This window comes from Lepidochelys kempii, chromosome 1, assembly GCF_965140265.1.
Source record: "Lepidochelys kempii isolate rLepKem1 chromosome 1, rLepKem1.hap2, whole genome shotgun sequence".
Classification (NCBI taxonomy): Eukaryota; Metazoa; Chordata; order Testudines; family Cheloniidae; genus Lepidochelys; species Lepidochelys kempii.
In genome coordinates, this window is record NC_133256.1 from 2,815,507 (window position 1) to 2,829,470 (window position 13,964).

The 13,964-nt window shown below is 46.7% G+C and overlaps 1 protein-coding gene across 1 annotated transcript; it reads left to right on the plus strand.

Annotated features, from left to right (window-relative positions):
• Positions 1–467: 467 nt before the first annotated feature.
• Positions 468–1,439, plus strand: LOC140916341 (olfactory receptor 52N4-like). The gene has a single exon (XM_073357897.1). The coding sequence runs from the start codon at positions 468–470 to the stop codon at positions 1,437–1,439; it is 972 nt and encodes a 323-aa protein (XP_073213998.1).
• The last annotated feature ends 12,525 nt before the right edge of the window (positions 1,440–13,964 follow it).

Consider the following 13,964-nt stretch of genomic DNA (forward strand, 5'->3'; position numbering starts at 1 on the left):
AACAGTCTTGAAACTTTTCACAGGAGAGAAGGAACTCCAGACCTCATGTGCTGTCTAAGAAGGGAAACTGAGGCACACTACCATATACCTTTCATGGCTAAATGCTGAGATTCCTACACTATTGACATTAACTTGGCTTGATGTTAATTGTGTTCCAAACATTTGCCAGAGCTTGCATAGACAGAGTACCTATTTTGTTCAATTCTTGGCAAGAGCACATAAAACATACAGGAATCAAGCTGCAACGGCAGATCCAATCTATTTCTGGAGTTGATCGTGGCCAAAATAATATGGTGCCATCTGTAAATCTTGGCACCTCACTGGTTAACCCCCATTCTATAGTCTTAATAACTATAAAATAGTTACCATACTATTTGTTATAAACTGTGTAATCCCCCTCGTTGTGCTTCTCTCCCTTCACAGGCACATGGAGCATTTCTGAGCCTGATCGACACACCGGCCACCTCATGGCAAATTTCAGCTTCTCCCCCTCTGACTCTTCAATATTCATCCTAACCGGCATCCCTGGCCTGGAAGATGACCACATCTGGATTTCCATCCCTTTCTCTGCATTCTACATAGTGGGCCTGTTGGGAAATTTCACAGTTCTGTTTGTGGTAGGCAAAGAGCAGACCCTGCACAAGCCAATGTACCTGCTGCTCTGCATGCTGGCGCTCTCAGACATCACCACATCTACCTCCTTTGTGCCAAAGGCACTGTGTATTTTTTGGTTCAATTTGAAAAGCATTACTGTGAAGAGCTGCCTCACCCAGATGTTCTTCTTTCACGCATTTTCTACTATGCACTCAGCCGTCCTAGTGACAATGGCCTTTGATCGCTATGTTGCCATATGTAAGCCTCTGAGATACGCCACCATCCTCACCAACGCACGAATAGCTAAGCTCGGGCTAGTGGGTTTGACAAGAGCTGTTCTCTTCATTCTGCCTATGCCCTTGCTCCTGAGCAGGCAGCCATTCTGTGCCAACCGCATTATCCCCCACACGTACTGTGACCACATAGCTGTGGCAAAGGTGTCATGTGGGGACATCACAGCCAGCAGAGTGTATGGCTTGCTGATGGCGTTTGTAATCATTGGGTTCGACCTGACGCTCATTGGCCTGTCCTACGGTCTGATCATCAGGACGCTCCTCAGAATCTCTTCCAAGGAAGCCAACCAGAAAGCCCTCAAGACCTGCACAGCCCATATCTGTGCGCTACTGATGGCTTATCCTCTTGGACTCCTCTCCAGTCTGTCACACAGGTTTGGTCAGGGCATCACTCCTCACATTCACATCATCTTGTCCAACCTCAATTACCTCATTCCCCCCATGCTCAACCCTATTATTTATGGGGTCAAAACCAAGGATCTTCGTGACAAAGTGGTCAAATACATCTGCAGAATGTACTCACCTCGCGGTACTGACTTTAAACCCGCATGACAAGAGAGGGTTTTGGAACTGCCCTATGTTACCCTGGATTTTGAGGGATGTTTACCACAGAATGTTCTCAAGCTAGAGGAGGGACTCAGCATGTGGGAGGTGGGGGGGCCACAGGGAAGGTGAGTGGATGAGAGGAGGGACTCAGTGAGTGGCAGACAGGGGTTCACGGAGGAGGGGATGGAGGAGAGGAGGGAGTCAGGACTCAGCAAAGGCCATGGTAACCAGGTGTCGCAAGGACAGGAAGAATGGAGCGTAGGTGAAGTCATGGAAGAAAAGAGGGGAGGGGCATGAGGGGCAGAGACCAGGTGGGGCATGAGCCACCACAGCCCAGGTGTCCACACTTTCAATTGTGGCAAGTTGGTCAGCAGGACAGTGGAGATTTAGCCTCCCTTGGTGTACTATACCCGCTGCCTATGTAAGGTGGCCCTTCTTGGCCACTTCCTACCACCTCCTTGCGAAAGTCCCAAGGTCTCCTCCCTCTGTGGTAAGGTACCGTGAAGGGTGCCTGCTCACCCTAAGAGACACCTTGTGGTGGATCCATACAGCAGCAAGGTGTTCCTCTCTTTTTTTTTTGAGCGACAACTGCCTCTTCCTATGGTGTGGCCCAGGTTCCTTGGGCCAGCTCAGTCTGAAGGCTCTGCCCTGCTGGGGTAGTCCAAATAGCAAATGAGAGGGATCAGTGAAGCCCAGTATTCCTATGAGAGAAGAAAGCTTCCTTCTCAGGCTGTCTCTTCTACAGGCCATCCCCACCCTCAGTAAGTGATCTTTGGGCTTTTGTTCATTGAATCGTAGAAGGTTAGGGTTGAAAGAGACCTCAGGAGGTCACGTAGTCCATCCCCTGGTCAAAGCAGAACGAACCCCTGTGACCTTCTTAATATAATCTGTGACCGTATAGATCGTTGGTGCAACCACTGATATTTATTAGAAGAAATACTCTACAAATGTTGTCTATGGAAAGGTTCTGATTTGCTTATTATGATTATACTATCTGTATAGGTGAATCGGTTTTTTTAGTTGAAGTTACGAATATTGGCTATGTACTTGCATATCAATGTGTTTTGATTCTGAAGTAGCCTTAGTAAAGCATTTGGTCAACTTCTGGAGAAAGGAATGTGCACATTCAGTGCCCAGCCAAGAAACACTTCACTGACAATGGACCTTGGAAGACTCCAGTCCACATAAGAAGTCTTCCTGAGAACGTTGAAAATGGCATGTGAGCATTGGCTGCCTCCTGTAAAGAACTGAATTGTGCACGGGCATGTGGGTTGCTCATGTGACTCCAAACTCCATTTTGCTGTAATTTTCCACAGTAAGAACAAAGAGGTGTCCTTACACCCGGAAACGACTAGAAAATGCAGCTGCCTCATCTCTATCTAATCTACAGTCCTGCTTCTTGCCTAAAACTGGCGCTCTGAGCAAAGGACTGAATGACCCGTCCCGGCTGTTGATGTTCTCTAGAGATTTTATTAAAACCTGCAGTTTATTCCATCTCTGCTACAAGCCTGAACCAAGAACTTTGCTATCCCTGTATGTAATTGATTCCATTGAGCCAATTCTTGCTCTCATCTATATCTTTTTCATTTTATGAATAAACCTTTAAATTTTAGATGCTAAAGGATTGGCAACAGCGTGATTGGTGGGTAAGATCTGATTTGTGTATTGACCTGGGTCTGGGGCTTGGTCCCTTGGGATCAGGAGAACCCTTTTTCTTTTACTGGGGTATTGGTTTTCATAACCCTTCATCCCCATAACGAGTGGCACTGGTGGTGATACTGGGAAACTTGATTGTCCAAGGGAATTCCTTGTATGACTTATGGTTAGCCAATGGGGTAAAACCAAAGTCTTCTCTGTTTGGCTGGTTTGGTTTGCCTTGGTGTGCAAAGGAAGCCCAGGCCTGGGCTGTAACTGCCCTGCTTTAAGCAATTTGTCCAGGATTAACACTCTCAGCTGGGTCCCACAAAGCCAGCATCGTTACAGTGGTGTAGTCGTGATAGGATCCACGTCAGTTAAGCCAGGTCAATCAAGCTTTGGGTCAGAACTGCACACTATCCAAATTTGAATTTTGGTCATGAGAGTTTGGTTGGTTAAAGAGCAGTTGCAATGGCTTAGCAAAAAGCATATAAGTTCCTTGACAAAAAAACCCTGGAAGATTTGTGCCCAGAAAATGGGATAAGCTGTAAAAAGAAAGCTACAAATCAAGAACGGAGAGATCTGATAATGTTAAGTGCCTGTGCCTGTGAGTTCAATACAAGGTGACCCCATAAATTGTGCCAATGCTCCTTATGGGAGTGGTAAGGGAAAATTCATAGAGTGTGTAAAAGTCAATGGTAAAAGCTGTTTAGGGCAAATTATAGCTTCTAACGTCACTCTTGTTAAAGCAGATCTTGTAAAGAGCAAGAATACTTACCAAATCAGAGTGTGAATGTTGTAGTCCTCTATGAGCTTACTGTAAGCATGTCTTTAGCCAGAATCCACCTTGAATGGAATGGTACTAAGCTTGAAGTTATAACTGGTGTAAGGACCTTTCTGCCTAAGGATCTTTTGATTGGGGAAAATATTAAAGCTTTGTTCAGTCCAGGTAGCCAGTCACAGGAAAGGAATTATCTTGAACCTGTGTCTATTATGGACATTGATTTGCCTGGGGAGGGTTTCTTCAAATGTTTGTCTGAGGAAAAGAACAGTTTGTCTGAGAATGAAATTTCTAAATGTCTGTCTAATGTCTCAGAAGTAAACCTGGAAGTAGATCAAGCACAGAAAGAACTCGTTGGTCAGGAAAATGTTTCTCAGGAGCAGATTAAAGTGGATGGTCAGGCTAAAGGCCTAGCTGAGGAAGTAAAGTGTAGATTTTTGTTGGGTAATGAATTTTTGGCTAGTACAGCTTATAAAAGTGAACCTAGAAAGGGGAACTGTGATTTGCTGGAAGTAGCTCAGTGTAGTGAGGAGAGCAGCAGTTTATCTGTTAGGAGTAGCCATGTGCCTGGTAAGGAAAGTTTGGATGAGCCAAGGCAGCCTTGTGAGCTGATGCTTTGTCTAATCAGCAGTTTGGGAAGGCAAGGATAGTGGAAGATGAGTGTCCCTGGACCTTACCTGTTACTTGTGTGGAGAATTGTGACAGTGAAGGAAATGTGCCTGTGTCTATCAGGGGTATTGACTTGCCTATGGAGGGAGCTACCCCGGTCTTCAAGCAGTTGTCTGAGACACGGGGAATGAGATCCCAAGCTGTGTGTCTGGTAAAGGAGAATGTGTCTCCAGCTCTTCTTTGTCTGTGAAGCAGACGGAAGATGCCTTTCAGTCTGGGATGGTTGAGAATAGTGCAGTTGTTTCAGAGTTGGTTCTGAATTCAACTAAAGCCCAGGAAGGAAATGGTCCTAAGCCCTGGTCTACACTAGGACTTTAGGTCGAATTTAGCAGCGTTAAATCGATGTAAACCTGCACCCGTCCACACGATGAAGCCCTTTATTTCGACTTAAAAGGCTCTTAAAATCGATTTCCTTACTCCACCCCTGACAAGTGGATTAGCGCTTTAATCAGCCTTGCCAGGTCGAATTTGGGGTACTGTGGACACAATTTGACGGTATTGGCCTCCGGGAGCTATCCCAGAGTGCACCACTGTGACCGCTCTGGACAGCACTCTCGACTCAGATGCACTGGCCAGGTAGACAGGAAAAGAACCGCGAACTTTTGAATCTCATTTCCTGTTTGGCCAGCATGGCAAGCTGCAGGTGACCATGCAGAGCTCATCAGCAGAGGTGACCATGATGGAGTCCCAGAATCGCAAAAGAGCTCCAGCATGGACCGAACGGGAGGTACGGGATCTGATCGCTGTATGGGGAGAGGAATCCGTGCTATCAGAACTCCGTTCCAGTTTTCAAAATGCCAAAACCTTTGTCAAAATCTCCCAGGGCATGAAGGACAGAGGCCATAACAGGGACCCGAAATAGTGCCATGTGAAACTTAAGGAGCTGAGGCAAGCCTACCAGAAATCCAGAAAGGTGAACGGCCGCTCCGGGTCAGAGCCCCAAACATGCCGCTTCTATGATGAGCTGCATGCCGTTTTAGGGGGTTAATCATAGAATCATAGAATCATAGGATATCAGGGTTGGAAGGGACCTCAGGAGGTCATCTAGTCCAACCCCCTGCTCAAAGCAGGACCAATCCCCAATAACATCATCCCAGCCAGGGCTCTGTCAAGCCTGACCTTAAAAACTTCTAAGGAAGGAGATTCTACCACCTCCCTAGGTAACGCATTCCAGTGTTTCACCACCCTCCTAGTGAAAAAGTTTTTCCTAATATCCAACCTAAACCTCCCCCACTGCAACTTTAGACCATTACTCCTTGTCCTGTCCTCTTCTACCATCGAGAATAGGCTAGAACCATCCTCTCTGGAACCACCTCTCAGGTAGTTGAAAGCAGCTATCAAATCCCCCCTCATTCTTCTCTTCTGCAGACTAAACAATCCCAGTTCCCTCAGCCTCTCCTCATAAGTCATGTGTTCCAGACCCCTAATCATTTTTGTTGCCCTTCGCTGGACTCTCTCCAGCCACGACTACCCCAGCCGTTTTGTTTGACTCCTTCAGTGGAGGTGGAGGCAACATGGAAGCAGGTTTGGGGGAAGAAGAAGAAGAAGATGATGAGGAGGAGGAGGTTGTAGATAGCTCACAGCAAGCAAGTGGAGAAACCGATTTTCCTGACATCCAGGAACTGTTTCTCACCCTGGACCTGGAGCCAGTACCCCCTGAACCCACCCAAGGCTGCCTCCTGGACCCGGCAGGTGGAGAAGGGACCTAGGGTGAGTGTACCTTTAAAAATACTATACATGGTTTAAAAGCAAATATGTGAAAGGAGTAATTTGCCCTGGCATTCACGGCTCTCCTGGATGTACTCCCAAAACATTTGAAAAAGGTTTCTGGGGAGGGCAGCCTTATTGCGTCCTTAATGGTAGGACACTTTACAACTCCAGGCCAGTAACACGTACTCGGGAATCATTGTACAACAAAGCATTGCAGCGTATGTTCGCGGGCATTCAAACAACATCCGTTCTTTATCTCTCTGTGTTATCCTCAGGAGAGTGAAATATCATTCATGGTCACCTGGTTGAAATAGGGTGCTTTTCTTCAGGGGACACTCAGAGGAGCTCATTCCTTCTGGGCTCTTTGCCTGTGGCTGAACAGAAATGTTCCCCGCTGTTAGCCATGGGGAGGGGGGAGGGTTGAGGGGGTAGCCACGCGGTGGGGGGAGACAAAATGCGACCTTGTAACGAAAGCACATGTGCTATATATGTAATGTTAACAGCAGGTTTACCCTGAAAGAGTATAGCCACTGTTTTATAAAATGTGTCTTTTTAAATATCGCTGTCCCTTTTTTTTTCTCCACCAGCTGCATGTGTTTCAATGATCACAGGATCTTCTCTTTCCCAGAAGCTAGTGAAGATTAGAAAGAAAAAAAAATGCACTCGTGATGAAATGTTCTCTGGGCTCATGCTGTCCTCCCACACTGACAGAGCACAGACGAATGCGTGGAGGCAAATAATGTTAGAGTGCAGGAAAGCACAGAAAGACCGGGAGGAGAGGTGACAGGCTGAAGAGAGTAAGTGGCGGACTGAAGACAGGGCTGAAGCTCAAATATGGCGGCAGCGTGATGAGAGGAGGCAGGATTCAATGCTGAGGCTGCTGGAGGATCAAACCAGTATGCTCCAGTGTATGGTTGAGCTGCAGCAAAGGCAGCTGGAGCACAGACTGCCACTACAGCCCCTGTGTAATCAACCACCCTCCTCCCCGAGTTCCATAGCCTCCACACCCAGAAACCCAAGAACACAGTGGAGGGCCTCTGGCCAACCAGCCACTCCGCCACAAAGGATTGCCCAAAAAACAGAAGGCTGGCATTCAATAAATTTTAAAGTTGTAAACTTTTAAAGTGCTGTGTGGCATTTTCCTTCCCTCCTCTACCACCCCTCCTGGGCTACCTTGGTAGTCATCCCTCTATTTGTGTAATGAATGAATAAAGAATGCATGAATGTGAAGCAACAATGACTTTATTGCCTCTGCAAGCGGTGATGGAAGGGAGGAGGGGAGGGTGGTTAGCTTACAGGGAAGTAGAGTGAACCAAGAGGCGGGGGGTTTCATCAAGGAGAAACAAAGAGAACTTTCACACTGTAGCCTGGCCAGTCATGAAACTGGTTTTCAAAGCTTCTCTGATGTGTACCACGCACTCCTGTGCTCTTCTAAACACCCTGGTGTCTGGCTGCGTGTAACCAGCAGCCAGGTGATTTGCCTCAACCTCCCACCCCACCATAAACGTCTCCCCCTTACTCTCACAGATATTGTGGAGCGCACAGCCAACAGTAATAACAGTGGGAATATTGGTTTCGCTGAGGTCTAAGCGAGTCAGTAAACTGCGCCAGCGCGCCTTTAAACGTCCAAATGCACATTCTACCACCATTCTGCACTTGCTCAGCCTGTAGTTGAACAGCTCCTGACTACTGTCCAGACTGTATGGCTTCATGATCCATGGCATTAAGGGGTAGGCTGGGTCCCCAAGGATAACTATAGGCATTTCAACATCCCCAACAGTTATTTTCTGGTCTGGGAATAAAGTCCCTTCCTGCAGCTTTTGAAACAGACCGGAGTTCCTGAAGATGCAAGCGTCATGTACCTTTCCCGGCCATCCCACATTGATGTTGGTGAAACGTCCCTTGTGATCCACCAGAGCTTGCAGCACTATCGAAAAGTACCCCTTGCGGTTTATGTACTCGCCGGCTTGGTGCTCCGGTGCCAAGATAGGGATATGGGTTCCGTCTATGGCCCCACCACAGTTAGGCAATCCCACTGCAGCAAAGCCATCCACTATGACCTGCACATTTCCCAGGGTCACTACCCTTGATATCAGCAGATCTTTGATTGCGTGGGCTACTTGCATCACAGCAGCCCCAACAGTAGATTTGCCCACTTCAAACTGATTCCCAACTGACCGATAGCTGTTTGGCGTTGCAAGCTTCCACAGGGCTATCACCACTCACTTCTCAACTGTGAGGGCTGCTCTCATCTTGGTATTCATGTGCTTCAGGGCAGGGGAAAGCAAGTCACAAAGTTCCATGAAAGTTCCCTTACGCATGCGAATGTTTCGCGGCCACTGGGAATCGTCCCAGACCTGCAACACTGTGCGGTCCCACCAGTCTGTGCTTGTTTCCCGAGCCCAGAATTGGTGTTCCATGGCATAAACCTGCCCCATTAGCACCATGATGCATGCCTTGGCAGGGCCCATGCGTTCAGAGAAATCTGTGTCCATATCCTGATCACTCACGTGACCGCGCTGACGTCGCCTCCGCGCCCGATATCGCTCTGCCAAGTTCTGGTGCTGTATATACTGCTGGATAATGTGTGTGGTGTTTCATGTGCTCCTAATTGCCAAAGTGAGCTGAGCGGCCTCCATGCTTGCCTTGGTTTGGCATCCGCACAGAAAAAAGGCGCGGAAGGATTGTCTGCCATTGCTTTGATGGAGGGAGGGGCGACTGACGACACGGCTTACAGGGTTGGCTTCAGGGAGCTAAAATCAACAAAGGGGGTGGCTTTACATCAAGGAGTATTTCAGGCAGGACTTCACGGAGGGTTCCAATAAGAAATAGTGCACCTAAATGATTGTTCTTATTGGAACAAGGAGGTTAGTCTGGCCTCTGATTGATACATGGCTAGATTTACCTCGCTGCACCTTCTCTGTGAGTGACTGCAGTGTGACCTAGAGGAATGAGTCCCCGAGACGGGGAAGGGGAGGGGAAGCAAATGAGTACAAAACAAATATGGTCTTTTTCTTGTTTTGATCCACTCCATCTATCTTTTACATTTTGGCTGGCAGCAGATGGTGCAGAAGGACTGCATGCCATCCACATCTCAGGGCTGCTCGGCAGAAGATAAACAATACAGACAAACAATAGCAAAGTGGAAACTATAATTATAAGACAATACAGAAGTGAGGGTTTCACATCCCAGCTATTGATAAGTGAGTTCTTCCCAGACAGGATGTTATCAAACAAAGTTTCCTTTTACATTTTCTAGGCACTTCCCTTTCTCTGGAGGTGATAGGAATACAATCCTGTCCTGATAGTGCCTGGCAGCCCAATAGCACCTTCTTTCTATGTGACTAGTTTGGAATGTGAGGATGTGACTTTTCCCTTCCTAGCTTATGGCTGCGTCTGCTGCTTAGCCAAAGGCCTGAGCCTAAGCACAGGGCCACAAACTGTCACAGTAAGAGAAGGAGCTTACACTGGCAGACAGTGATTTTGATTCTTTCTTTTATAACTCTAACTAGCCAAGTGATAAGAATACACCTAAATTCTTAAAGTACAGGCCTTTACAGACAGGCCTGAATATCTATATCCTAACAGCTATCCTCATCTCTTGCCTGCCCGGCAGAAGATGATGCAATAGGACTGCTAGCAATCCATATCGCCGGCCTGCTCACCATAAGATGGTTCAATAGGACTGACTATTGAAGAGTGATCAAGTCACTCCAAATTTAGTCCCTGCGCCCATTTCTGCCCAGGCGCTCCTGGCCGACGTGGCCAGGAACACCTCGGACATGACGATGACGGCTACCAGTCCTATTGCACCGTCTGCTGCCACAAGGCAATGGGTTGCTGCTACTGTGTAGCAATGCAGTACCGTGTCTGCCAGCACCCAGGAGACATACGGTGACAGTGAGCTGAGCGGGCTCCATGCTTGCCGTGGTATGGCATCTGCACAGGTAACTCAGGAAAAAAGATGCAAAACGATTGTCTGCCCTTGCTTTCACGGAGGGAGGGAGGGAACGGGGGCCTGACGATATGTACCCAGAACCACCCGCAACAATGTTTTAGCCCCATTAGGCATTGGGATCTCAACCCATGATTCCAATGGGCAGCGGAGACTGCGGGAACTGTGGGATAGCCACCCACAGTGCAACGCTCCGGAAGTCGACACTAGCCTCGGTCCTGTGGAAGCACTCCGCCGAGTTAATTCACTTAATGTACTTACAGCATTTTCTGTGGGGTTTCCAGATGCTTTGGGCCCCAGGGGCCTACTTCTAGATTCATGGTTGTTCTCTGTCCTTTTCTCTGCTTTAGTTTTCCTTACAGCTAAAGTTATGCTTTTCTCATTTCTCCTCTTTGCTTCTTCTCTCCCTCTCCACTTTTTCTCTCTCTTTGCTTTTTCTCTTGCCTCCACTCTCTCTCCCTTGACTTTATTAATTTAATCTGTGACCGTATAGATTGTTGGTGCAACCACTGATATTTATTAGAAGAAATACTGTACAAATGTTGTCTATGGAAAGGTTCTGATTTGCTTATTATGATTATACTATCTGTATAGGTGAATCGTTTTTTTTAGTTGAAGTTATGAATATTGGCTATGTACTTGCATATCAGTGTGTTCTGATTCTGAAGTAGCCTTAGTAAAGCATTTGGTCAACTTCTGGAGAAAGGAATGTGCACATTCAGTGCCCAGCCAAGAAACACTTCACTGACAATGGACCTTGGAAGACTCCAGTCCACATAAGAAGTCTTCCTGAGAACGTTGAAAATGGCATGTGAGCATTGGCTGCCTCCTGTAAAGAACTGAATTGTGCATGGGCATGTGGCTTGCCCATGTGACTCCAAACTCCATTTTGCTGTAATTTTCCACAGTAAGAACAAAGAGGTGTCCTTACACCCGGAAAAGACTAGAAAATGCAGCTGCCTTATCTCCATCTTGTCTTCAGTCCTGCTTCTTGCCTAAAACTGGCGCTCTGAGCAAAGGACTGAATGACCCGTCCCGGCTCTTGATGTTCTCTAGAGACTTTATTAAAACCTGCAGGTTATTCCATCTCTGCTACAAGCCTGAACCAAGAACTTTGCTATCACTGTATGTAATTGATTCCATTGAACCAGTTCTGGCTCTCATCTATATCTTTTCCATTTTATGATTAAACCTTTAGATTTTAGATGCTAAAGGATTGGCAACAGCGTAATTGGTGGGTAAGATCTGATTTGTGTATTGACCTGGGTCTGGGGCTTGGTCCCTTGGGATAAGGAGAACCTTTTTTTTTTTTTTTTTTTTTTTGCTGGAGTATTGGTTTTCATAACTGTTCGCCCCCATAACCAGTGGCCCTGGTGGTGATACTGGGAAACTTGATTGTCCAAGGGAATTGCTTTTATGACTTATGGTTAGCCAGTGGGGTAAAACCAAAGTCTTCTCTGTTTGGCTGGTTTGGTTTGCCTTGGTGTGCAAAGGAAGCCCAGGCCTGGGCTGTAACTGCCCTGCTTTAAGCAATTTGTCCAGGATTAACACTCTCAGCTGGGTCCCACAAAGCCAGCATCGTTACAGTGGTGTAGTCGTGCTAGGATCCACGTCCATTAAGCCAGGTCAATTAAGCTTTGGGTCAGAACTGCACGCTATCCAAATTTGAATTTTGGTCGTGAAAGTTTGGTTGGTTAAAGAGCAGTTGCAATGGCTTAGCAAAAAGCATATAAGTTCCTTGACAAAAAAACCCTGGAAGATTTGTGCCCAGAAAATGGGATAAGCTGTAAAAAGAAAGCTACAAATCAAGAACGGAGAGATCTGATAATGTTAAGTGCCTGTGCCTGTGAGTTCAATACAAGGTGACCCCATAAATTGTGCCAATGCTCCTTATGGGAGTGGTAAGGGAAAATTCATAGAGTGTGTAAAAGTCAATGGTAAAAGCTGTTTAGGGCAAATTATAGCTTCTAACGTCACTCTTGTTAAAGCAGATCTTGTAAAGAGCAAGATTACTTACCAAATCAGAGTGTGAATGTTGTAGTCCTCTTTGAGCTTACTGTAAGCATGTCTTTAGCCAGAATCCACCTTGAATGGAATGGTACTAAGCTTGAAGTTATAACTGGTGTAAGGACCTTTCTGCCTAAGGATCTTTTGATTGGGGAAAATATTAAAGCTTTGTTCAGTCCAGGTAGCCAGTCACAGGAAAGGAATGATCTTGAACCTGTGTCTATTATGGACATTGATTTGCCTGGGGAGGGTTTCTCCAAATGTTTGTCTGAGGAAAAGAACAGTTTGTCTGAGAATGAAATCTCTAAATGTCTGTCTAATGTCTCGGAAGTAAACCTGGAAGTAGATCAAGCACAGAAAGAACTCGTTGGTCAGGAAAATGTTTCTCAGGAGCAGATTAAAGTCGATGGTCAGGCTAAAGCCTTCCTAGCTGAGGAAGAAAAGGGTAGATTTTTGTTGGGTAATGGATTTTTGGCTAGTACAGCTTATAAAAGTGAACCTAAAAAGGGGAACTGTGATTTACTGGAAGTAGCTCAGTGTAGTGAGGAGAGCAGCAGTTTATCTGTTAGGAGTGGCCATGTGCCTGGTTAGGAAAGTTTGGATGAGCCAAGGCAGCCTTGTGAGCTGATGCTTTTTCTAATCAGAAGTTTGGGAAGGCAAGGATAGTGGAATATGAGTGTCCCTGGACCTTACCTTTTACCTGGGTGGAGAATTGGGACAGTGAAGGAAATGTGCCTGTGTCTATCAGGGGTATTGACTTGCCTATGGAGGGAGCTACCCCAGTCTCCAAGCAGTTGTCTGAGACACGGGGAATGAGATCCCAAGCTGTGTGTCTGGTAAAGGAGAATGTGTCTCCAGCTCTTCTTTGTTTGTGAAGCAGACGGAAGATGTCTTTCAGTCTGGGATGGTTGAGAATAGTGCAGTTGTTTCAGAGTTGGTTCTGAATTCAACTAAAGCCCAGGAAGGAAATGGTCATGAAGGACATGAAGGGCATGAAGGACAGAGGCCATAACAGGGACCCGAAGCAGTGCCGTGTGAAACTTAAGGAGCTGAGGCAAGCCTTCCAGAAAACCAGAAAGGTGAACGGCCGCTCCAGGTCAGAGCCCAAAACATGCCGCTTCTATGATGAGCTGCATGCCATTTTAGGGGGTTAATCATAGAATCATAGGATATCAGGGTTGGAAGGGACCTCAGGAGGTCATCTAGTCCAACCCCCTGCTCAGAGCAGGACCAATCCCCAATTAAATCATCCCAGCAAGGGCTTTGTCAAGCCTGACCTTAAAAACTTCTCAGGAAGGAGATTCTACCACCTCCCTAGGTAACACATTCCAGTGTTTCATCACCCTCCTAGTGAAAAAGTTTTTCCTAATATCCAACCTAAACCTCCCCCACTGCAACTTGAGACCATTACTCCTTGTCCTGTCCTCTTCTACCACCGAGAATAGTCTAGAACCATCCTCTCTGGAACCACCTCTCAGGTAGTTGAAAGCAGCTATCAAATCCCCCCTCATTCTTCTCTTCTGCAGACTAAACAATCCCAGTTCCCTCAGCCTCTCCTCATAAGTCATGTGTTCCAGACCCCTAATCATTTTTGTTGCCCTTCTCTGGACTCTCTCCAGCCACCACTACCCCAGCCGTTTTGTTTGACTCCTTCAATGGAGGTGGAGGCAACACGGAAGCAGGTTTTGGGGACGAAGAAGAAGATGATGATGAGGAGGTTTTAGGTAGCTCACAGCAAGCAAGTGGAGAAACCGATTTTCCTGACAGCCAGGAA